General features: G+C 42.2%; 1 protein-coding gene across 4 annotated transcripts in view; it reads left to right on the forward strand.

Moving 5' to 3' along the window:
- Positions 1-22,710, forward strand: part of dapk2b (death-associated protein kinase 2b) — a 30,379-nt gene that overhangs the window by 6,021 nt on the left and 1,648 nt on the right. Inside the window, exons 3-11 of one of the 4 annotated variants that reach the window (XM_083763997.1) lie at positions 9,045-9,266; positions 13,785-13,923; positions 16,003-16,132; positions 16,267-16,315; positions 16,411-16,437; positions 17,034-17,186; positions 18,112-18,157; positions 18,389-18,568; positions 19,880-19,998. In XM_083763997.1, coding sequence (XP_083620123.1) covers positions 9,045-9,266; positions 13,785-13,923; positions 16,003-16,132; positions 16,267-16,315; positions 16,411-16,437; positions 17,034-17,186; positions 18,112-18,157; positions 18,389-18,523 — 901 coding nt within the window. In that variant the 3' untranslated portion in view covers positions 18,524-18,568; positions 19,880-19,998. Of the gene's footprint in view, positions 1-9,044; positions 9,267-13,784; positions 13,924-16,002; positions 16,133-16,266; positions 16,316-16,410; positions 16,438-17,033; positions 17,187-18,111; positions 18,158-18,388; positions 18,569-19,879; positions 22,678-22,710 lie in introns of those variants that run through there. The other 3 variants (XM_083763998.1, XM_083763996.1, XM_083763995.1) reach the window with 3 other exon arrangements.

A 22,710-nucleotide genomic window follows, 5' to 3' on the forward strand; every position in this document is an offset into this window, starting at 1 on the left:
ATCAATGTTAATGTACGGTAACTCTTGAGAGTGTACAAATGGAACCAAATGGACCCGTTAGGATCCATTTGGTTCCATTTGTACACTCTCAAAGTTACAGATCCATGGGTCCATTTGGTTCCTAACTATCCATTTAGCTGGGGACCCCCTGGAACTCCCTCAAGGACCCCTGGGGGTCCCTGGACCCCACTTTGAGAACAACTGCCCTACATCACTCATATGTCACTATCAAATAGTAGCGTTGTTGTTGCTCACAGCAGGACGTACTGCCGGTTAGGAAGTGCCATTCTTGTACGTAACCAGTGGAGAATACACTTGTCCAAAACATCCTACAGTATCTTAATAACATCACTGTAAATACACTACTACTGTGTGTGTGTGTGTGTGTGTGTGTGTGTGTGTGTGTGTGTGTGTGTGTGCCTGCCAAGCAGTTTAGCGAGGTATTGCTCAGTTTCAGCCATTATAGGTAGCCGCTCAATTTGGAGGAGGCGTTGTTTCCTTTATCCATGATTTATGTCTGCTGCCCGGTGTCCGACATGTCAGCTGTACTGTATGTAACGATGCTTTGCCGTCCATGCACGTTGTAACTGGCTGATCTCCCACTGTCAAACTGCACTGGCAGTGTTTATGTCCTTTGTACAAGGTATTCCTGTACTCATTATGTGGACATAAATAAACATTTCGTGTGAGTGTGTGTGTGTGTGTGTGTGTGTGTGTGTGTGTGCGTGCGCGAGCGTGTGTGTGTATGCGTGTACGTGAGTGCATGCGTTTGTGCGTGTAGGACTATAGGAGGAACGTGTGTAAGAACTCTGGGTATTGCATTTCATCTTTGAGTAGCACTAGAGGAAGTCACTGTTGAAGTTGTGTGGTTTTGCAGTATTGTGTTCATGTTTGGGAAAAGTATCTAGTTGAATACAATATCCCCCTAATGCCTATGGTAGCAATGGATGAAAAGTATCTAGTTCAATACAATATCCCCCTAATGCCTATGGTAGCAATGGATGAAAAGTATCTAGTTGAATACAATATCCCCCTAATGCCTATGGTAGCAATGGATGAAAAGTATCTAGTTTAATACAATATCCCCCTAATGCCTATGGTAGCAATGGATGAAAAGTATCTAGTTTAATACAATATCCCCCTAATGCCTATGGTAGCAATGGATGAAAAGTATCTAGCTGAATACAATATCCCCCCCTAATGCCTGGTAGCAATGGATGCAATGAATGAGACAGTATTGAAAAGCAAACTTCTAAAAGTTTGAGTGTTAACCACAGGAAGATACTTACATCACAGTGAATGTACAATTTTAAGAGAGATCTAGATAATGCAAAATACACGAAAAGGGGAAATGACGGGGGAAGTGATGGGAAGTAACTGCTTTCCGTTTGCAGAAGTTTGGGGGCCAGTACTTATTTCGCATATTATGTGGGGAAGAATGCATGTCACTCTACTGAGTTCACGCTCGAAATGTGTGTGTCGAGAGAGAGGAAATACCAGCCACAGGACAAGCAGGTGGCACACAGGGCCTCGCGTTAGAGTGCTAGAATTTCTCCAAGGGACTTAAATGTATCGGTATTAAATGTGCCTTGTTGCTGGGCAGGACATGGTATAGCATGTATGCAGTGGTGGAAAATGTACTCACATTTTGTAAAAGTATCAATACGGCAATGTAGAAATACTCGGTTACAAGTAAAAGTCTAAATGTACTTGATTAAAAGTACAAAAGCATTGCCATCAAAATGTACTTAAAGTACCAAAAGTAGAAAGTACTCACTTATGCAGAATGTCCCATTTCAAGTTTACGAATGTTTTGAAAATAGCAGATCTACAAGCTCACAATGCATCGCATCGCAATGCATTGCTTGTAGATCGCCTATTTTCAAATGGCTGAAATGTATAGGGCTGAAGTGTGTTTATGTATGTTTTTGTAATGATGATCAAAATCTACAAAGTAGTAACAAACTACCTGTAGTAAGAAATTAATAATTGTAGAGTATTATTATTATTTATTATTAGAGTAAATAATTGTAGAGTAAAAGTACAATATTTGGATCTGAGGTGCAGTGGAGTACTAGGAGGAGTAGTATTGTACTGGTAGTTGGAATTACTATTAAGTAAAGTATAAATACCACAAAATTGTACTTTTTTAGACGATTCTACTAATGGCTTCTAAATCATGACAGTTTTCTGAAAAACCCATGTTTCTATGACAGTGGTTCTCAAACATTTTCATGTCAAGGAAACCGCCGAAATATGAAAATATTTCTGCAGAAATGTGTTTATTCAGGGAGAATTGGTGGAGGGAACTCCAGCAGGACTCCCCCCTGGCATTCCGGGGCGTTCCTCTGACGATGACAGGCATCACCCTATCACTGCACCCTGACACCCAACCAAACCATAGCAGAGCACCCTGACACCCAACCAAACCAGTGTTGTTTTTGGCAGCACATTTCTATTTTAGTTTTAGTCATTTTGGCCCATATTTATCAACGCGGTGTACACCCGGTGTACTACTTAGTAGATCAAGGTTTTCCCAAAACGTTTCCCATGCCAAAGACCCCCAAATAGCAATAGTCTCTGGCTATCACAATTATTATTATTTGTATATTTATAATTACTATGTATTTATTTATGCACTTATCTGAATTGGGTGGGCGGTCCCCACTTTGAAAACCTGTGACTCAGATAACATGGTTCCTCTGTAAATAAAATATTCTGCCATCAGTCAGGTACGTTTTACAAGTCTGTGAGTAACCGTATAATAAGCAAGTGTTGCATCACCACCAGCCTCGCTACAAATTAGGTAATAGAATTTGCAAAGCCGTATTATGACAAATGAGAGAGGCGTTCGGGGACAGGGTTTGGTCGTGTTATGAAACCGTCCCAGGGGTGTCCCAGGGGGTTTGTCGGGGGTTGAGAAATGACTTTTAATACCGGACACCGCTTGTTCCGAGCATTCCTCCAACCTGGGCTGTGTGGATAATAACCCTCAGCTGTTCAGAAAGTGGAAACTCCACAGAGAGAGACAGTGCTTTACAGATAAGACAGCCGGCAGGCACGGCACGCCTGCCTGCCTGGCTGGCCCGCTGTGGAATATCATCTCCATCTCCATCTCTGCCTCTTGCTCACAACACAATGCAACACAGCGCGGCATGACGCATGCATACATAATTACGTATAGTTCAGTCTTGACTGTACAGTACCATTCTGTAATTTACATTCATGTTATATATGTTACGTATAGGCCTATTTCTCCCTTTGAGTATGCTACTACTTTATATATATATGTATGTATATGTATATATGAACCTTTATTTACTTTGGATGTATTACCCACACTGCAGAGATTTGGGTTTTTTGGGGCTTTTTGATGCCTTTATTGATAGGGAACAGTAGTCAGACAGGAAAGGAGGAGAGAGATGGGGAGTGACACGCAAAAAAGGCTGTCGGGCTCGGGAGTCGAGCCCGCGGCATGCCGTCCGGCTGGCTTGGCAGCCTAGGTTCCCAGGCGGTTGAGCTAACCGTCCTTGCCTTACCCACACTGTTTAATGCTAATGTACTGTATACTGCATGTACAGTAGTGATTACGATTCATCTATAGGGCACTTCTGCCTCCCCCCCCCCCCCCCCCACCCCCCACACACAGCCTTTAGTCAACTTGACGCCAACTGAAAGTTGACTCACCCCGGGACCCCCCCTCCTCAATTATACTCGCACATTACCATAGGCATCTTAAAGAGGGTCAGCCTATTCAAGCATGTCTCTAGGGGACACGTCCTGTCAATAGAGGGCATAGGATGAGCATTTATGATGCCACGTACGTTTGCTCTCCCGGAGCTTGTAGTCTTTTGTGTGTGTGTGTGCATTCCTTCATGTTATTTTGGTGTGTGCATGCGTGTATGCGCAGCACCATTTGTTCTCCTTTTCTCTTTCACTCTCTCTCTTTGTTTCTCGTTCTCCACCTCTAGCCTCTGTCTCCTGTTCTTTCTGTTGTTGGGACAGGCAGGCCCACCCAGAGCTTTCACATGGGAGAGTACGGAATACGCTATACATTATGGCCATGCTTGTTGTCTTAACATTAACATTAACATTGATTGGATGGGTTGAGTGGTTTTGGTACGTGACAGGTTGTCATGGCTGCTTTTGGACAGTGGTTCTCAAAGTGGCACCTGGGGAGCCCTTGGAAAAACATGTTACCAACACAAATCTTAGCCCCATAGTTACAATATTTGTCCCTCCCTGAAAATGTTTAAGAACCACTTCTATGGAAAATACATTTTAAATCACCCCAACCTGTCCATCTTGTCAATGTGCTCAAACAAGACATGTACAGTATGACACCCCTACCTGCTCCAACTCATTTTAAGTCATTCTTGACAAGATTATCTGCTAAATGATTGAATTTACAGTATAAATCTAGTAGCCTACTGATGGTGTGTTGTAGTGTATGCGTCTGGGGGAAATGTGCCTGTTTGCTTAAATAAATAGAGATTTGTTCTCATTCAAAATTTGTATAGAATCGTATTATCGTTCAATAGACGTGAAGTGTTGCCCAAAGCCTGGATACAGAGGGCAACAACGAAGGCTGTACAATAATTTGTAGACAATGAGAAAAATAGCATTTGATCAACACTTACTATGAATTGAATGAATGGCTTAGCATTACCGTCAACAAGGACAGAACAAAGTTACACTGGGATTTCCCAACAGTGTGGGGAGGGAGTTGGCTGAAAACCTGGCTGACCTTGCCATTGCATAGCCACTGTGTGTGTGAACCATTGATGGCCCGGCACCACGGTTTGCCTACTCAGTTTCAAATTCTTCCCCGGTCCCCGTCAGTTTAAGTTTAATGTAGCCTACATATTTGTTTTGCTATTACCCGCTGTGTTTTTATTACCCCTAAGGCAAATATATGCTGTGTATGTATATCGTAACGAATCAGAATCATCGTTCTTGTCACGTCACAGCAGGTTTACAGGTGTAAGAAGTGGGTGAAATTATTTGATCTTGAGTGCTCTACATCATTTGTCGTTTTAGTGAGAAGATAGAGGTAGAGTAGACTAGAGCAGGAGGAGAAGAAAAGAAAAAACAGATATTTACATGATGTTTAGAACAGTGGTTCCCAAAAAATTTCGTGTCAAGGACCCCCAAATTGACACTAATTAGCCTGCGGACCCCCATTTGAAGAGATATGCCAGTGATTCTCAAATATTTTAATTTCAAGTACCCCCAGTTTGACATGCATTAGTCAATTGCATTATCAATGTTAATTTAACTCTGAGAGTGTACAAATGGGACCAAATGGACCTGTCCATTTGGTTCCATTTGTACACTCTGAGTTACAGTCCCATAAGGGTCCATTTGGTTCCTAACTATCATTTAGCTGGGGACCCCTTGGAACTCCCTGAAGGACCCCTTGGGGATCCCCGGACCCCACTTTGGGAACCACTCGTTTAGAACATTAGCATTGTATCGTATGCAGGTGTGTGCGTGTCCTTGTAGGAACATTAGCATTATATGCAGGTAAATAAACATGCAATCGGCACAAAAACTAAAAAACTAAAACCTGCTCATATTTTTGTACTATTTTTAAGTACTTTGTAGTTGTAGTTGTGGTAAGTATCATTGTATAGTTTTATATGGAGCATATGAAGTTGGGCGTTTCTGAGAAAGAGTATGATACGTGCTTAAGTCAGCTTACACTGAATAAATAGTGACCCACCTCTCATTGAAAGTATCAGAGGGCTGAAACCACAGGGAGCAGTTTGTTACAGTACTGTACATCAATGTGTATTTTATTTACTTTTGCTAGTGTTATCATCGTTTTGAGCAGATGTTGGCATGTTGTTTCATAAATTACAAGTCTTTCTGCATGTGGGTTTTATAAATATTCAACACAATATTACTATTACTGTACGACTAATAACTACACTTGATGGATTGGAAAACTATCTATTTTGGACATTCAGAGGTTTCTGCCTGCATCAGCAGTCAATGTGACTGTTAAAAAACAAGTACTTTAAATAGAAACCTAACCTGGTGACACCCAGCCCTGACCTGTCCCAACGTAAACGTTTGTACGTGATTTATGCTCTGCTCCTGCCATGTGCGCAGCCACGTGAAAATAAGTCTTAAGTCTACACTGTGTATAGCTCGCAGCGGCCGGGTTGCATTGCACTTCAGGAATCTTCATGTGAGTGCCACCACAGCCATCAGGGCAACCTCTCTCTTCTCCACCCCATGTCTCCCCTCATGCTCCCTTCACCAGGCCCAGCAGCGTCCCCGTTTTTCCTCCTGGAATTTTCCCCATGCAGTGAGGGGTGGGAGGGGCGGCAGAGGGGCTGTGTAACTTGAAGGTGCGCTTATGAGAAACAACAAAAATAAAAACTGCGAAAACACGAGGATAATGGAAACATTCAGTCCAAATGTCCAGTACTACTACTTTGGTGTTGAAGCTTTACATTTCTCTAACTATACTTTCACGACAGCAGACAGCTTAAGTACATAATAATGTATGAAAAGGCTACTACAGTGAAGTCGGTTCACGGAAGTTGTTGTAGTCTATGTGGGGATTATCTGACGAGGTACCATCAGAGTGGGTAAAACCTTACATATATACTAAATTATACTAAATTGTTTATAGGGTCAATATAAGTAAAATAGCCTTTCCATAGTAGTATATTTTTCCAAAAATAATACAAACAGCCAATATCATATTATACAGCTTATGAATCTTGAATCTAAGGCAACTAATACAATTGAGCAGTTGAGACAGTCTAAGTCCATAATTTATTCTGACCTAGCTGTGACCCCATATCCATCATTTATACATTATGGATAATTAGTGTGGACTTAGACTGTTATTAAAGGTTCTTTGCTGTAGTACATAAGGCAGTGTGTTTGAATCTGCATACAGGGCTCTTGCCCAGCCCCTCCTACGCCTCACTGGGTGAAATTCCAGGAGGAAAGTCAGGGACACGGCCCAGCGGGCCCCATTCCTTCCACCCGGCAGGGGAGAGATAGATGGCAGGTGTAGACTAGAGGATGAGCCCCGCAAGCAAGGCTATTCTTAGCGCCGGCAGTGCCAGGCCGAAGCCTGGACGGGCCTATGACAGCCACCCCGGGAACCTCTCTTGTGGGGCCGAGTGTCCAAAACACAGGAAATAGCTGCGGCCATAGTTATCTCTCCCCAATGTCCCAACCATGTTTCCAAACAACTTGATAACACATAGCTGTCTGTCCGTGCCACTCAGCTGGCACCAGAATTTGCAGGCGTGTCCCCGAGAAGTTTATAGTCTATAGTTCCAGGGCAGTGGGGTCGCGGGGACCCCCAGGGGCCCATGAGTGTGTTCCAAGCAAAATGAATAATATAGCATTAAAATCAGTTATTATACTACTACGGCTCTTTTTGAAAAACTCTTATGGGGGTCCGCTATAGGAGACCAAATCCTTTCAAATGGGGGTCTGCAGCCAAATACATATACATTTCGGGGTCCTTGACCTGAAAATGTTTGATAACTAGTATACCGGTAATAGCAGCTTGCAGGAGTGGTGTAAGCATGCAGGAGTGGCAGGCTTAGTCATCTATGAGTGTTGGTGTGATAACACTTCAGCCCACAGTCCGACCCACCACGTATACTGTAATTAACTGCATAACTAAACGTTTCTCATCCTTCCTGTGTCGCCCCTTGGACTACTTTCAGTGACTTGATCGCTACTTTCTACACTAGTTATGCGAGAGGGGAATCAGATCAAGAGTTTGTTGTTTATATTTAATAATAATCAGGTGTACAATGGAAACAAAGTGTATAGGTTCCTCCCCTAGATGCAGTGTTAAATATCGGTTAACCATTTGATCCCTCCCTACACAGTATAAAACGAAGTTGACTGGTGTCCTCCCAGGGTTCCATACTGCTACACTAAAACATCTTTGCTGAAAATAGCTGGTGTACCGACTCAAAACGAGCTTGTAGATCTGATATTTTCGGTGAATGTCTGCTCCCATAATAGGGACACTACTAGGGTTCAAGTTGGCAAGATGCCAGTAGGGCAGCAGACAACATGGTGAAGTATAGGCCTTACATTGCAGCAGGACGATGATACATGAACAGCTCACAATCCATCAGCAAGAGTCACTGTTAAGTTGGAATTTGTATCTACTCCTAGAGTGTTTTACTCACTACAGTATAACCACGGTTTAGAAGACCTCTCAATGAATGTTTCACAGGTTATGTCGTATATGTCATACTGTAACTGTATACTATACACCCCCCTACATTCATATGGAACACATTATTGCAGCAATGAAAAACAAAGACCAACTGAAAGGAACTGCAGTAAGCCACACCTCTGTTGTGAAATGTTTGAGAGTTTTGGGATTTTTCGGAGGAGTGACCTCTCGAAGGATGTCTCAGACCATTTGGCAGGAAATTTGCTGGAGTGGGAGAAATAATGTTGTATTCACCGCCTCGCTCTGTGTGCGATTGTTCTCTGTCTGGCTCGGAGACAGGACATTATGAACCTTCCCATTTCATTTTCTCACACACATACACTATAGTCTCTACACGGAGAATATTTCCTCATTGTCTTCTTTCACTCACATTTTGACAAATTAATCGATGTATAGCAATAGAGACAAAGTCGGCTTGTTTCTTTTTCCATGTTGTACTCAGACGAAAAGTTGAGATTGGGGCCAAGTTGTTCAACTGCCAGGTAGTTGTGAAAGACTTCTAAATGAACTGGAAAACAGACCTCCTGCATGTTGCTACAGTTAGACACTCATTATTAAAGGACCACTTCACCACTTTTCAACCTATCTTCATATAAAAGGTCCTCACTAATAATCTAAATATCTTTCTACTCAGTCTGTGTCTCATAGGAGGGCTGTGTTCAGAAACCCGTCCACCAGTGACATCGTCGATGGGGAATCCAAGCTAATAGAAACTGCAGGCTTTCTAGTCCTGAAAACATCACTAGAAGCAACCGAAGGGGCCAGAGATCTAACGGCCAGTGGTGGTTGTGTTTGCTTTGCGTACACACAGCGGGCAGTTTGCCATCGTCAAGAGGTGCATGGAGAAGGCCACGACTCAGCGGTACGCGGCCAAGTACATCAAGAAGCGCCAGAGCCGGACCAGCAGACGGGGCATCCGCCAGGAGGAGATCGAGAGAGAGGTGGACATCCTGCAGAAGTGCCAGCACTCCAACATCGTCAAGCTACACGACGTGTACGAGAACCGCACGGACGTGGTGCTCATCCTGGAGTTGTGAGTTTAATTCCATCACTTCACCCAACAATACCTTCAGTTTACTAGACGTACTCTCTTCAAATGTATTATTTATTTTAATTACTGTACGTTTGCTCTTCCATACAAGTTGCATGCAACTTGAAGTCTCTCCAAACTGGCAAACACGTTGGTGTTTGCCGGTTTTGGATTTTTTTGTTCAGGTTTTGGATTTCTTTCTTTTTGCATAAATGAGTGCTTTTGAACACACACGTCTGTGTGTTTCGAAAATAATGTTGAACCAATGGAAAGTAGCAAAAAACACTTTGGACAAAACCTCTTAACTCCATTGGACCCTCTGTCTGCTAAAGCAACTCTCTCCACTCTTCACTCTCTCCACCAACTCTCCCTCTCATGCAAGTAATTGACAATATATATATATAAGTCACAACACCAACTTTGATGAGGCAGTATTGCTTTGTTTTCAAAATATACGGCTTTCTTAATTTCCTGAAGGGACCATAGGCTGGGCCAGACCAGAGCCATAGATGAAGACAGAGTTACGACATTGAGGGGGCAGATAACTGAGCACTCGGGTGCTGTTCATGCAGCCTGGAGAGTGACAAGCTGGAGTTTAAAATACATTGTTTTCAACGAGGGCGGCGCAAATAGAGGGAATGCGCATGCACAAAGTGAATGGAAAATCGAGTGGCAAATTGAGTGGCAAAGTGAGTGGAAAAGTGAGTTAAACATTGTTTAACGTTGTTCAATGCAATCAAATAGGAATTTTCTGTTTGGATGTACGGGCTGTCAAGGCCAGGAAGTAGTTTTTTTGCCACTCAGTAGGTGTTCCCGCATAACTTCCAGCTATGACGATGTTACGAAGGAACGAAGTGTCGCTCTGACATCACAACCATGGCGTCAGAGATGACATCACGATATTATAAATACAGGGCCTCAGCAGGTTTACCGGTAGAATTAAGCTTGGATCTTTAGTAGTGACTTACTCGCCTTTGACTATTGAACCCACCTGCCTCAAGAGATCGCATTTCTATCCCTTACTAAGGTGCGACCTCTCGGCTGTAATTCCCAGACCAGATCTCAGGCTCTTGACATAGAGCCTCGGTTACAATGATGATGTCACACATGTCACATCAGTAATTTTAGCCATGTGTGCGACATGACAACTGTTTTAAAGTATTGTATAGTGACAACAGAAGTCTCTGCAATGTGTATGTTGTACTGTCTATTACTAAAAAACGATCTAAAAGTAAGGAGTTTTTAAGATCATTAAAGCTGGGCTGTTGCCTGAGTCCAGTGCATTCTGCCAACTTCCGGTCACTCTTCACAATGCTCTGCTCTCCGCCGCCAATAGAAGTCTATGTAAAAGAGCCGCCATTGGACTGGCCCCTGAAGTGAACAGTGTCGTCGTAACTCTGTCTTACTCTATGGATCTGGGCCAGGCTAGCATAATACCAAAGCCATAAAGCAGGTGTTAACATTAAAGCTGCACTTTCACGATCTACCCTAGTGCAAGTGCAAGTGCAAGTGCTGACATGTTTACCACTGAGCTATAATAAACTTAAATTAAGCATGCCTACTACTAGTATAGGCATGGATTTTGATCTTCAGGCGATACCTTCAAAAGGGTTGGCGGTGGCTCAGGGGTAGTGTGGCTGGATGGTAACCGCAAGGCTGCCAGTTCGAACCCGGGCTCCCCCAGAGTTAGTGTCGAAGTGTCCTTGAGCAAGACACTGAACCCCTAATTGCTCCCGATGTGCTGATTGTGATTGGTGCCTTGCATGGTTTCTGCCGCCATCAGTGTATGAATGTGTGTGTGTGAATGGCCCGGGTGAATGTAATGCACAATCTATGTAAAGCACCTTGGATAAAGGCGCTATATAAATGCACCATTTACCATTTATACCACTCGTCAACTATAGTAGTGGTCCTATACCAGACCGCAGGATCTGTAAGTCTTCAATTAGATTAATAGAAGAACATGGGGGACCAAATACAACCACTGTCAGTTAGTTGTGTTGTTAGTTATATTGTATCAACATTACATACAAAAGTTGGTGTCTGTCTGTCCTTTACACATCTCTGCTGTCGGGAAGAAACCATTTAAAACTCCAAAATAGTCATTTTGTAGAGAATTGAAAATATTTTCTTTTCAAGAAATGAAAAAAACTTTATATTTTGAAAACAAAGCAATACTACCTCATCAGAGTTGGTGTTGTGACTGTATATAGTATTGCCAATAACTTGCATGAGAGGCGTAGGTGGAGTTAGTTGCTTTAGCAGACAGTCAGAGGACAGAGGGTCCAATGGAGTTAAGAGGTTTTGTCCCAAGCAGTGCTTACTACTATTAATTGGTATAATATTTTAATTTTTTTTAATAGTGTTCAATAGCACTGACAGTGATTTATGAAAAAAGAATACAATAAAATGAAAAAGTATGGCGGTTTTTTATCCAGTTTTTATTTGTTGACGAAATTGTCAATATATTTAGTCTTAATTTTAGTCATCGTAACTTAGTTTTCATTTAGTTTCCATTTAGTTTTTGTCAGTAGAAAAAAAAGGTATTCGAATATTTTTCATCACAGTTTAAGTTGACGAAATCAACACTGGTGGCTAAGGCTATATACTGTAGTAATATATTAGTCAGACTTGTGTTTGATGCAAGCCTCCGTCAATCATGCAGGGTCATGGTGGCGAATGGCGAAACACAAGTAAATGTCACTTTCACTGAGACGTCAATAATGGCCGGGTTGAGGAGAGGCCTCAGAGGGTATACCGGCGTGCTCCCATGGGCCATGATGGAACACGGACGGAGGGCCCAATTAAGACTAATTGAAAGGAGGCGTGAATGGTAGCCTCAACAGACTGGGTCTTCTGTTACATTAACGTGCTCGTTGCTCTTGCACTATGCGCTATACAGACAGATAGACAGCATAAAGCGCACTTTGTTCAAACTGCTGCCTCATCAATGGCTCTGTGTGCTCCTCTGTCGACGGCGAGAGAGAGCAGGCGTGTGGTAATATCTCGGGGGAAGAAGAAGTGATGCGCATCAACTCTCTGATTGCAAAATTATTTCTCGTTTGGCTTTTCATGCATTCTTTATTTACAATTTAGGCATTTAGCAGAAGCTCTTAATCCAGAGCGATTTACAGTAAGCAAGAACAACACATGGTAATACATTAAATACATAGAAACAGTCATCAAGAATCATACGTCAGCTAAGAACCTGACATCCGTCTAACAGTGGACTATCTATATAATGAAATACCGGTATGTGTACACACTATAGAGTGCTATGTCTACATAAACAATGACATAAATTGAGCCTTTGCATACGCCTGTAAGGTCGTCGAGGCTAGGGCATTCTCCTGTTGCTGATGTGTTGTAACCGTAAACAAAGTTACCCAAGGAAGGCAGCCATGACCATTGCATTCCTAATTTCCTATACCCAGAAATTGAATATAGTCTACCACATTTAATCATAATAATGCCTAATTGTCTCCACCAGGCCGAAGGCATGGGGAGAGAGTATGTTTTGCACTCCGTCCGTCCGTGTGTGTGTGTGTGTGTGTGTGTGTGTGTGTGTGTGTGTGTGTGTGTGTGTGTGTGTGTGTGTGTGTGTGTGTGTGTGTGTGTGTGTGTGTGTGTGTGTGTGTGTGTGTGTGTGTGTGTGTGTGTGTGTGTGTGTGTGTGTGTGTGTCCGTGAGCAGCTAATCTCGGCCACCGTTAACCCGGTCGATGCCAAATTTTGCACACACACTCCCTGGATGCCAACGATGAACCTCTGCCCCAAACTTTCCAGAACGGCCTGTTATAGCGCCACCAGGAGGCCGCTTTGTGCAAAACAAGTTTTTGCACAGCACACCTACAGATTTTGTCCAAACATCACGCAAATTGGTACACAGTCTCTCTAGAGCCATTCAACCAAACCGGTCTTTCAGATTTCTCAGACTCCATCCTGATTGGTTAAGATTGGCTTCCAAAGTTCACAGGAGTGCTCAGTTTCAAACAAAATGCTGCAAATCATCAACACATCGTGTGATTTCCGTGAAATTGTGCACCCACATTCCCACTAGGCCGAGGACAAAATGCCACATGAACAATTTCAACTCAGCCTCAAGGTGGCGCTATAACTGGCCGAAAAGTGTTTTTACCTCTAACTGCACGGATCTGTGGATAACCTGGTGGAGACCTGTGCCCAGAAGGGCACTTTTTCTAGTTTATGCTATGCGACCTACAGTATAAGCTCACGAGCATCGCAGCGGCGACAAAGTGTGAGCGGGTGTTAAGGGTGTTCATGCTGCACATTAGTGAGACGTACTCTGAAAGGCGAGACAGTGATACACTTTATGATGACGCACTGATTGACTATAGACATCTTATTCGTTTACCCTTGTTTGCTCTGTATTATTTATTTTTTGATGCATCTTGTCATTCTTTTTGCCTTGTTTCTACTATATACTACGGCAACTTGCATGTAAGTTGTAACCTTAACTCTGGGTGAGTGAGGGATAATAAAGGTATCTATGTGTGTTACAGAGTGTCTGGAGGAGAGCTGTTTGAGTTCCTGGCTCAGAAGGAGTCTCTGAGTGAAGAGGAAGCCACTCAGTTTATCAAACAGATCCTTGATGGAGTCCAGTACCTCCACTCCAAAAAAGTTGCACACTTTGATCTCAAGGTAAGATTGAGTGAAACACTTCCTGTACGTATACAGTACGGCACAGTGTGTCACCTGACCTGTGGCCTCTGTCGGGAAAGAGAAGCTCATTGTCAGTGTTAAGGCTGTATGTATGCATGGCCTGGCTTGTGACAAAGTCTTGCATGATAGATCGTCGCAGTCCCGCCCCCGACGACAGGCCCGGAAGAGAATTCCTCATTCATTTTTCCCACAGACGTTTCAAAAAGTATTTATTTAAAGTAGGCTAATGAAAGACCTTTTAAGACCTCTTTTCCTCTTTTGTTTTAAATTTTATTTACTTAAAATAAATCATGAATTTGTTTCAAATTCATGATTCATAAATTAGGAAAAAAAAAAAAAGTAGTGAAAATAGCCAAGCCCCGAACGTATGGCATTGCGACGCGTTAGGAGCTTGTAGATCTGCTATTTTCACTAGTTTGGGTCCTGGGGGAGATCACATTTCTCGGGTCTCGAGCTAAAACGTTTGGGAACCGAACCACTGCACATTGCTGTCAATAGTAGAGTGTGTCTGGCCATTGGCCAATCTGATGAATACATCCTTCCTGTTTTCTGTGGCTTGGGTCCAGACAGACACCAGAAGGTTATCTCTCTGCCATTAGAGCAATGTCACCCACGCTGTTCTGTGATCATCCTGTTCATCCTGTTTTTTAAGGGACCAAGAAGTCACAAAGTGACTTTGTTAAGGGACCAAGAAGTCACGAAGTGACTTTGGTCACTTATTGTTTTTGTGTTTATTTTTCTTCTCCTTCTTCTTCCGCCAAAAATAGCAGTTCTGACTGAACCGTGCAGTCGGTTTTTGTGAAACGCGGGAATCTGGTAGAGGTCCATGCCAAACGGTGACTATGCAAAGCCCATGACCATTGGCCAAAGGGTGGCACTATAGCACTCAATTGAAAATGCAAAATTTGAACGTACATATCTCATGAACCATTTGACCTTTGGCAATGACTCTTTGATACACATATGTGTCTCCTCATGCCGAACAACTTTCGTGTTCTCTGACCTTTAGATCACTCGCCATTTTTAATGATATGAAAAACAGTTCAAATGTATCTCCTCCCAGGATCTTTGATCAAAATGCACAAAAACGTCTACATGTGAACTTTGGACCTATACGGACAATAAATCGTAGTAATTTCTTTTTAAGTGAAAAAGGTTTTTATGAGTCAATGAAAATTGACTCATAAAAAAAGAAAATTGCAGCACCCTCTTTTCATTGAATTTTACAGAATCAACAGTCTGTCTTGAGAGACTAGCAGTGAGGAGACAGGGCAAGCGGTCCTTCTCCCCCATTGAGATGCATGTTAAATGACGGGGTTTTCTCCATATAAACAATCGATCATTTCAGTAGAAAGAACTTCAAAATGTCTTCTAAATCTAGTCAACAAGGCCTGCAGTTAGGTCTGCTAATGAACAAACTGCAATGACTTACGTTCGGACAAGCTGACATTATGTGATGTCAACAGATTGTGACATATTTCAGCAGGTCACCAATTTCACCGTAGTGAGTGGCCAAGATTTTGGGTATTGGAATTTAGCTTTAGTGTTAGTCTAGTTTTAGTCGACTAATTATAAGATTTTAGTCATCTAACAAAAAATATTTTGGTGGGCCTTGATGCGCTTTGATGCGCTGTGAGCTTGTAGATCGGCTATTTTCAGCATGCAATTCCAAGTGTAAAATGACTTATATTGGATCTCTTGTCCACTAGTCACTTTGTTTGTTTTGTTGACGAAATTGTCAATATATAGTCTTAGTTGTATAGTCATCATAGCTTAGTTTTCATTTAGTTTCCATTTAGTTTTCATCAGTAAAAAATGGTAGTTGACGAACATTCTTTTGTCATATTATTAGTCGACAAAATCAACACTGATGCAGTGATGCACTATTGTTTCCATAATCACTCTGCATCACATCCACTCACAAATTATGTTTTCCTTCAATGCCTACGCTAAAAGATGAACAGGTAACCTGCAATATTCTATGTTGCCTATTATCCAATCCTGTCGTTTTGGTTTGGTGTCTAATGTGGTTTTATCATTTCTTTTTTATCGTTTCAGCCTGAAAATATTATGCTGCTGGATAAGAACGTGGCCGTACCACGCATCAAAATCATAGACTTTGGCTTGGCACGTGTAATGGAAGACGGGGTAGACTTCAGAGACGTTTTTGGAACACCGGAATTTGTTGGCAAGTGTTTTTATAAGCAGGACTTTTCAATTCTTCCCATTCAAACTACTGTAGTTCTGCAAAGAGGTCTGTGTGGACTTTGTTTTGGCCTGGAGTTGTTTGTGATGTGGGAACGTGTGCCTGTCTATTTCCAGCCCCAGAGATAGTCAACTATGACCAACTAGGATTGGAGGCAGACATGTGGTAAGAGCCCATAATTCCTTCGCACCATTCTGCCTGGCATACATACAGGCCGCGATGCATTTCTCTGGATTAACCTTTGTGTTAACCTTTCGCAGGAGCATTGGAGTCATCACATATATACTGTAAGTTGAGATTTATTGGAAGCTATGAGAAATATTGCATAACATGTATTGTACGTGTGGTATGTCTACATGTAATGTACAACACCGTAATCAGTGGTGGAAAGTAACTAAGTACATTTACTTAAGTACAAATTTGAGGTATTTGTACTTTACTTGAGTATTTCCAATACTTTTACTTCTACTCCACCACATCTCAGAGACAAATGTTGTACTTTTACTCCACTACATTTATTTTAGAACTTTAGTCACTACTAGTTATTTGGAAGATTTTTATTATTATTACCCTTATTATTAAACATGCATTAACCGCTTCAACTCTATATACATTTCAAGGTCACAATGCTATTTTCAAAAGATTTTTTTTTACCTTACGTAACGAAGTATTTCTATATTGCAGTATTGATTCTTTTACTTAAGTCCACCACTGTAATATACATAATATGCATTGTATGTAGGTATGTCTACATGTAATGTATACACTGTAATATACATAATATGTATGTAGGGTACTGTATGTCTGCATGGACAGGAGGAACGTACATAAGCAGAAACCATAATGTCTGGTGCATGTGTTCTTTCTTTATGGCCTCACACAGTTTGAGCGGTTATTCACCTTTTCTGGGAGACACGAAACAGGAGACGATGGGAAATATCTCGGGGATGAACTACGACTTTGATGATGAGTACTTCAGCACTACGAGCGAGCTGGCCAAAAGTTTTATTACACAGCTTCTGGTGAAAGACACCAGGTGAGGTTATTAGGGTTTATACTCTTCCAGCCTGTAACACACTCCGGGGTGTCTGAGCACTGCAATGAAAAAGCCAGTAAATGTAGTAAAAAAAAGAATTGCCTTTTGCGTTAGAATTGCGTTAAATGAACACTGGAGTTTGTGGACAATGTGTCATGCTGTGACGTGTTGTGACCTTCTTAGATCAGCTTGTAGATCAGATCTGATGTCATCACTAGGGATCCATGATCTCGACCGCGGTCGAAAAATGATGTAGAAAAAACACCAGCACACAACTATGAATCTGTCTTACTCTTAACCCTCAATAGAAAAAGGGGTGTTAAAGGTCCTTTTCCACATTAATGAAAGGCCAACAGAAATTTGAAGTACAGTGTACGTAGGGCAGGCAGTTTGTTATTCTGGCCACTTCAATGACAAAGGTCTTCAACAGAGGGGAATTGAGGACTTTACAGTAACTACTGTAAATCTGCCTGCCACGATCTAGCAATATGTTGATCATTTTCTTTTCTATAACATGCAATTTGAACTTATTATTACTTATTAATATTGCATCACTTAGCCTGTTGATTACACTGAAATAGAACACAGGGAAACCTAATATTCCTGTGAAAGTTATTTTGTCTCTACATATTAGGGTAATATTCCCAGGAACATATTGGGAATATGCCCTTGGGAATAGTGGCAAACTGTGTTCTTCTGGATCAGACTAGTGAAGAAACACAGGGAAGGTTGCTGTATATTAGAGAAGTCGATGGGTGGCTCTTCCAAGAGAGATTTTACACTCTCATTAGAAGGCGGGTGTAAGTGCCATCCATATATTTCTATGCATATATGGGTAATATTCCCAAGAGCATCAGAGTGGTAGAGTATGTCTGTCTGTCTGTCTGTTACTGATTCGTATTTTATATATAAATGTTTTTTTCAGAAAAAGAATGACCATACAAGAGGCTATGAATCACCCTTGGATAAAGGTATGTATGCACCTGTTGTTGTTTTGCCGTATAATGGCATGTCTCTGTGTAATTTACTACTGAGAACATTTTAACATTAACATACTGAACATCACATTAACACAAATTAGGACCTAATTCAAGCCAGTCGAGCTCTTATTTTGAAAAGCCACATTTTCACTCGACCGGAAGTGTATTATCTCTGCTAGCTAGACGTTGCCAAGTCAACCTTTGTTGACAATGTGAATCCAGCCTGGAGCTCCTGGGAGCTCCACATCGTCGGCTCTGTGCCGTCAAAGAAACGCTGTTTTGACCAAAATGCCATCTGGGACAAGGACTAGGAGATACAGGCGATTGAAAGAAACGGATAGAATGGATCTAAGATGAACGATCCAGTGCTGTGCTAACAACACAGCTAGCTAACCAGCTAACGTGAGTAGCATTATGGGTCGCTTGATCGAATGCACTATAAAAGCGCAATTGCCGAAGGGCTTAGGCAATGGCGGCAAGTGTTAGTAACAAAATTAGGCTTCAATTGCCGAAGGGCTTCGGCAATGGCGGCAAGTGTTAGGGCCGATTCATACTCCTATTTTACCGCTGTTTCGGCGCTGTAGTGCCGAAATGATTTCGGCTCGTCAGAAATTTTCAGTAGCACCGAAGAGCCGACTTTAGGACGGTACCCGCCACCCCGAACCTCAAATGACGTCAAATTGTAGGCTTTACAGCGCCGAACCGACTTTTATTCGGCTCTAAAATAGGAGTATGAATCGGCCCTTAGTATCAAAATTAGGCTTCAATTGCCGAAGGGCTTCGGCAATGGCGCGGAAACAGTTAAACATCACTTACACCAGGCTAATAACTGGTAGCTACAACTAGGACATTGTTTTCCAGTAGCAAACATGTGCTTATTAAACATAACGTGGTCACGCTCTGTCATAAAGTAATTTATGTAATATTAGTTTGGTTTGTTGGTTAGAGGGGTCGCAAATCCGTCCATAAATACTCCATTCAGATTTCTTTTAGGATTTAAAGGACGGATTGCGATTTCCCTAACCAACAGAGCCGCTGTACTATTATTATTACTTTTGACTTCATGACAGGCGCCAAATGCCAGAGTTCAAACCGCGGCTACGCAGTGTTTGGTCTGTTGAAAAACGATAGCACAGTCCCATAGCGGCTGCCACCCACCCACCCACACACACACACACACACACACACACACACACACACACACACACACACACAAACACACACACACACACACCACAGCTTTCACCTGTCTAAACACACAGCACTATAGGCCATCTTGGTCTGTCTCTCTCGGGACGGGTGTGTTCTGAAACTGTCATTGCGGTTGAGGTTAACTCGAATAGATCAAAGACTGTGAAGCTCCAACTCACTAGTACACGTGAAATGCATGGTTTGGACCTGTAACATCCTGCGATGTCGGGGGAAAGTGCGTTCTTCCTTTACCGACGTCTGACTGACGTGCATGCGATTGCTGTTTTTTGCTGTGGAAGTCCCCCATCCATCCCGCTTGGATGAATAGGAGCATGGTGAATGCAAGGAGCAAGGAATGCGACAACACCCACTTGAGACTAGTGTTTTGCGCACTAATACAACAAGTGGCTGGGCCGTGTCCGTCTGTCTAGCTGGGATGTTTGCTGTGCTGTGTTAAAGATGCAACATCCAACAATGAGACAGATTCTCACTCAGTGTCCCCTCCCTCCATCCCTTCTGAAGCCCCTGTATACCGCTGCCCTCGAGGCCAGCAATGCCATCGCTGTGCCACAGCCGCAGCAGCTCAAGACAATACGCCTGAAGGAGTACACCATCCAGGCGCACTCCACATGTGTGCCCAACAACACATACAAGAACTTTGAACGCTTCGCTCGCGTGGTGGAGGCCACGCGATATTATTAGACGTTTATTATTAGACGTTTGGCCTGACAGCGACAGGGCTGACCGCCGGCGCCCACCACCGTTGTACTCTTCAGGCTGACATTGAGGCACTGCTCCCCATAATATACGACGCGAACAAGGAGGCCTGGTACAAGACGGAGAGCGAGGGTGCAAGGAAGCGGCTGTCCCATGCAGGCGCACTACTATGCCTTCTGCAAGGTGGAGGAGGCCACCGCGTGGAGGCTGCTACGGGCAGCTCTGAGTGGTGTGGAAGACAGACTGGAGAGCACTAAGGCCTATTCATAGTCCAGTTTTCAATGAAGCGGTGGTTATTAAAAACAGAGAAATGTGTTTTGTGAGCGGTGACCACTGGTCACCTCTTCACCTAAAACTGGACTATGAATTGGCCTTTAGCGGTAAGTACCAGCGGAGGCAGCCGGCATGCAGATTGTTGTCCTCAGGCAGGAGCTGGACTCCGAGCTGCAGTGGATGCAGGGGGTGATGATGAGCTCCTTGCATCCCGAGGGGGACCAAGGACGACCATCCGCCATACCCATTGTCTCAACAAGGGAGTGAACAACCAGGCCCTGAAAGAACTTATGCACGGATCATGTGTGTTGGGGGAACTAACTATGCCCTGAAACAGCCATGCTAAAAAGCAGCTTGTTACAGAGACTGGTTAACTTGGGGAGACAAAACGTAATATGAAACTGAACAGTCTTTACTTAATCTGAACTTTTGTGTTCCTCTGAAATCGGGATTATCTGAAGATAACGGATCTGTTCGACTTAAAGTCGAATTTAGAACGCCCTTGAACATTTTCGTTACACTTTATGTCAATTTATTTTTCATGTGGAAGTTTCATATCCATTTACAGTATAATAAGTGGTGTCATAGGCTCTTACTTTATCACATTGGAACAACCAAACTACATATTATTCAGTCCAACAGCTCTTATTAAAGTGGCTAATGCATTGCAAGACTAAAAACTGCCTACCCACAGCTGCCTTCATCAGGGTGACTGATGAAGACCTGGTGAGTAACCCTGATGAAGGCAGTTGTGTCACAACGTGTCGTTTTTTCTTTCTTTAATTCTTTCTACGGTGTCATGATCTTATACTGAATCACACAGGCATTGAGCAAAATGGTCCCCCCTCAGTCATTTAATCCTGGCGCCGGGCCTGGGAGGCATTGGTGCATCATGCTTATTGAGCCTGAGATGCCTACTTGACCCCCATACAACAAACTAATACTGAAACAAATAAAAACAAAAGTTAATCTTTTTTTTCCCCCTTTCTTTCTTTCTTTCTTTTTTTTTCTTTTTACAAAAATAAAACTGAAACTAACAAACGCATTGGGTAATTAAACTGAAACTGGACTGAAATATGAAAACAAGCATTTTAAACTAAATGAAAAGCGTAGTAAAAATACAAAATGCGGGCGCCCGCTGGCCAAGTGGTCCAGGCACATGACACATTAGGCTTTGGCCTGACAGCGCATCACGTGTTCGAGTCCCGTTCATGACGACCTTTGCTGCATGTCTCCGCCTGTCCCTCTCTCCCTCTTTCCTGTCCATCTTCACTTGATACTATCAATAAAGGCAGAAAAGCCAAAAACAAATCTTAAAAGAAAAAAATACAAAACTAAATAATCTTGTAAGGAACAATGTTTGTTGTATAAATTAACCATGTGGGTTATTTATAGATTTATGTAAAATGATTTGATTTATGTCGTTTACAAGACAAGTCATTTGTGATGTTATACGCGATTGCTCACAGGTGAATCTTTTCTTCACTTTAGTCTTCATAAACACTTTATAAACCAAATGCTGAAAAAGCACTTTTACTTGAGAATTAGTTAGAATTTATTTGTTGAAGACCTAACAGACAAAACATATTGTGACCCACTCAGACTGTGTGCAATGAGACTGTGTGAATGCAATTGTGCCATAATTTTTGTTGGGATTGGTAATTTCCATACAGCAAAAAATATGCAGGTCTTTATTTCCCATACTGTGTATATGTTTAAAAAACGGTATTCGAAAATATATTTTGGACACTTGAAAGTTTATTTATAGGTGTGTCCAAAATATCTATGCAATATTATTTTCTTTCTTTCTTTTTTGTAAATTGTGAAGTAACTTCTTTTACTGTATGAGTTGATATTATCAATCAATGTATCCTATAATGTATATAATATTTTTCACCTCTTGATTTAGCACTTAGATTTATTGTTCCCTGACTGCTGTGTTTATTTATTTTCTAAGCACTACAATAAATGTTTCTTGTTCATCATGTATTCCAGTCCTATGAGCCATGGAATTTGTCCAATTGTGTTACTTTTGAGTTTCCATGCAGTAACCATATCAAAACCCATCTATAGCTAACAAATATAATAGCTTGCTGAAGAGAAGGTGCTGCCATCCGGGCACTCAAAAAGTATAAAAATGAGGAGAGCGTGGATATAAAATCAAGGTACTAAATTAAAACGCCAACATGTTTCGACTCACAAAGGAGTCTTCTTCATCAGGGTGCATGAAGTACCTTGATCTTATATCCACCCTATCCTCATTTTTATACTTTTTTGCGTGCTCGCCTTTCTTCAGCATTTCAGTGCCTTTGATCTCTGAAGCACCAGATTACTTTTTAAACTATTTCTGCTCCTCCATTGAG

The sequence above is a fragment of the Protomyctophum parallelum genome (genome assembly GCF_964188405.1).
Source record: "Protomyctophum parallelum genome assembly, chromosome: 4".
Classification (NCBI taxonomy): Eukaryota; Metazoa; Chordata; class Actinopteri; order Myctophiformes; family Myctophidae; genus Protomyctophum; species Protomyctophum parallelum.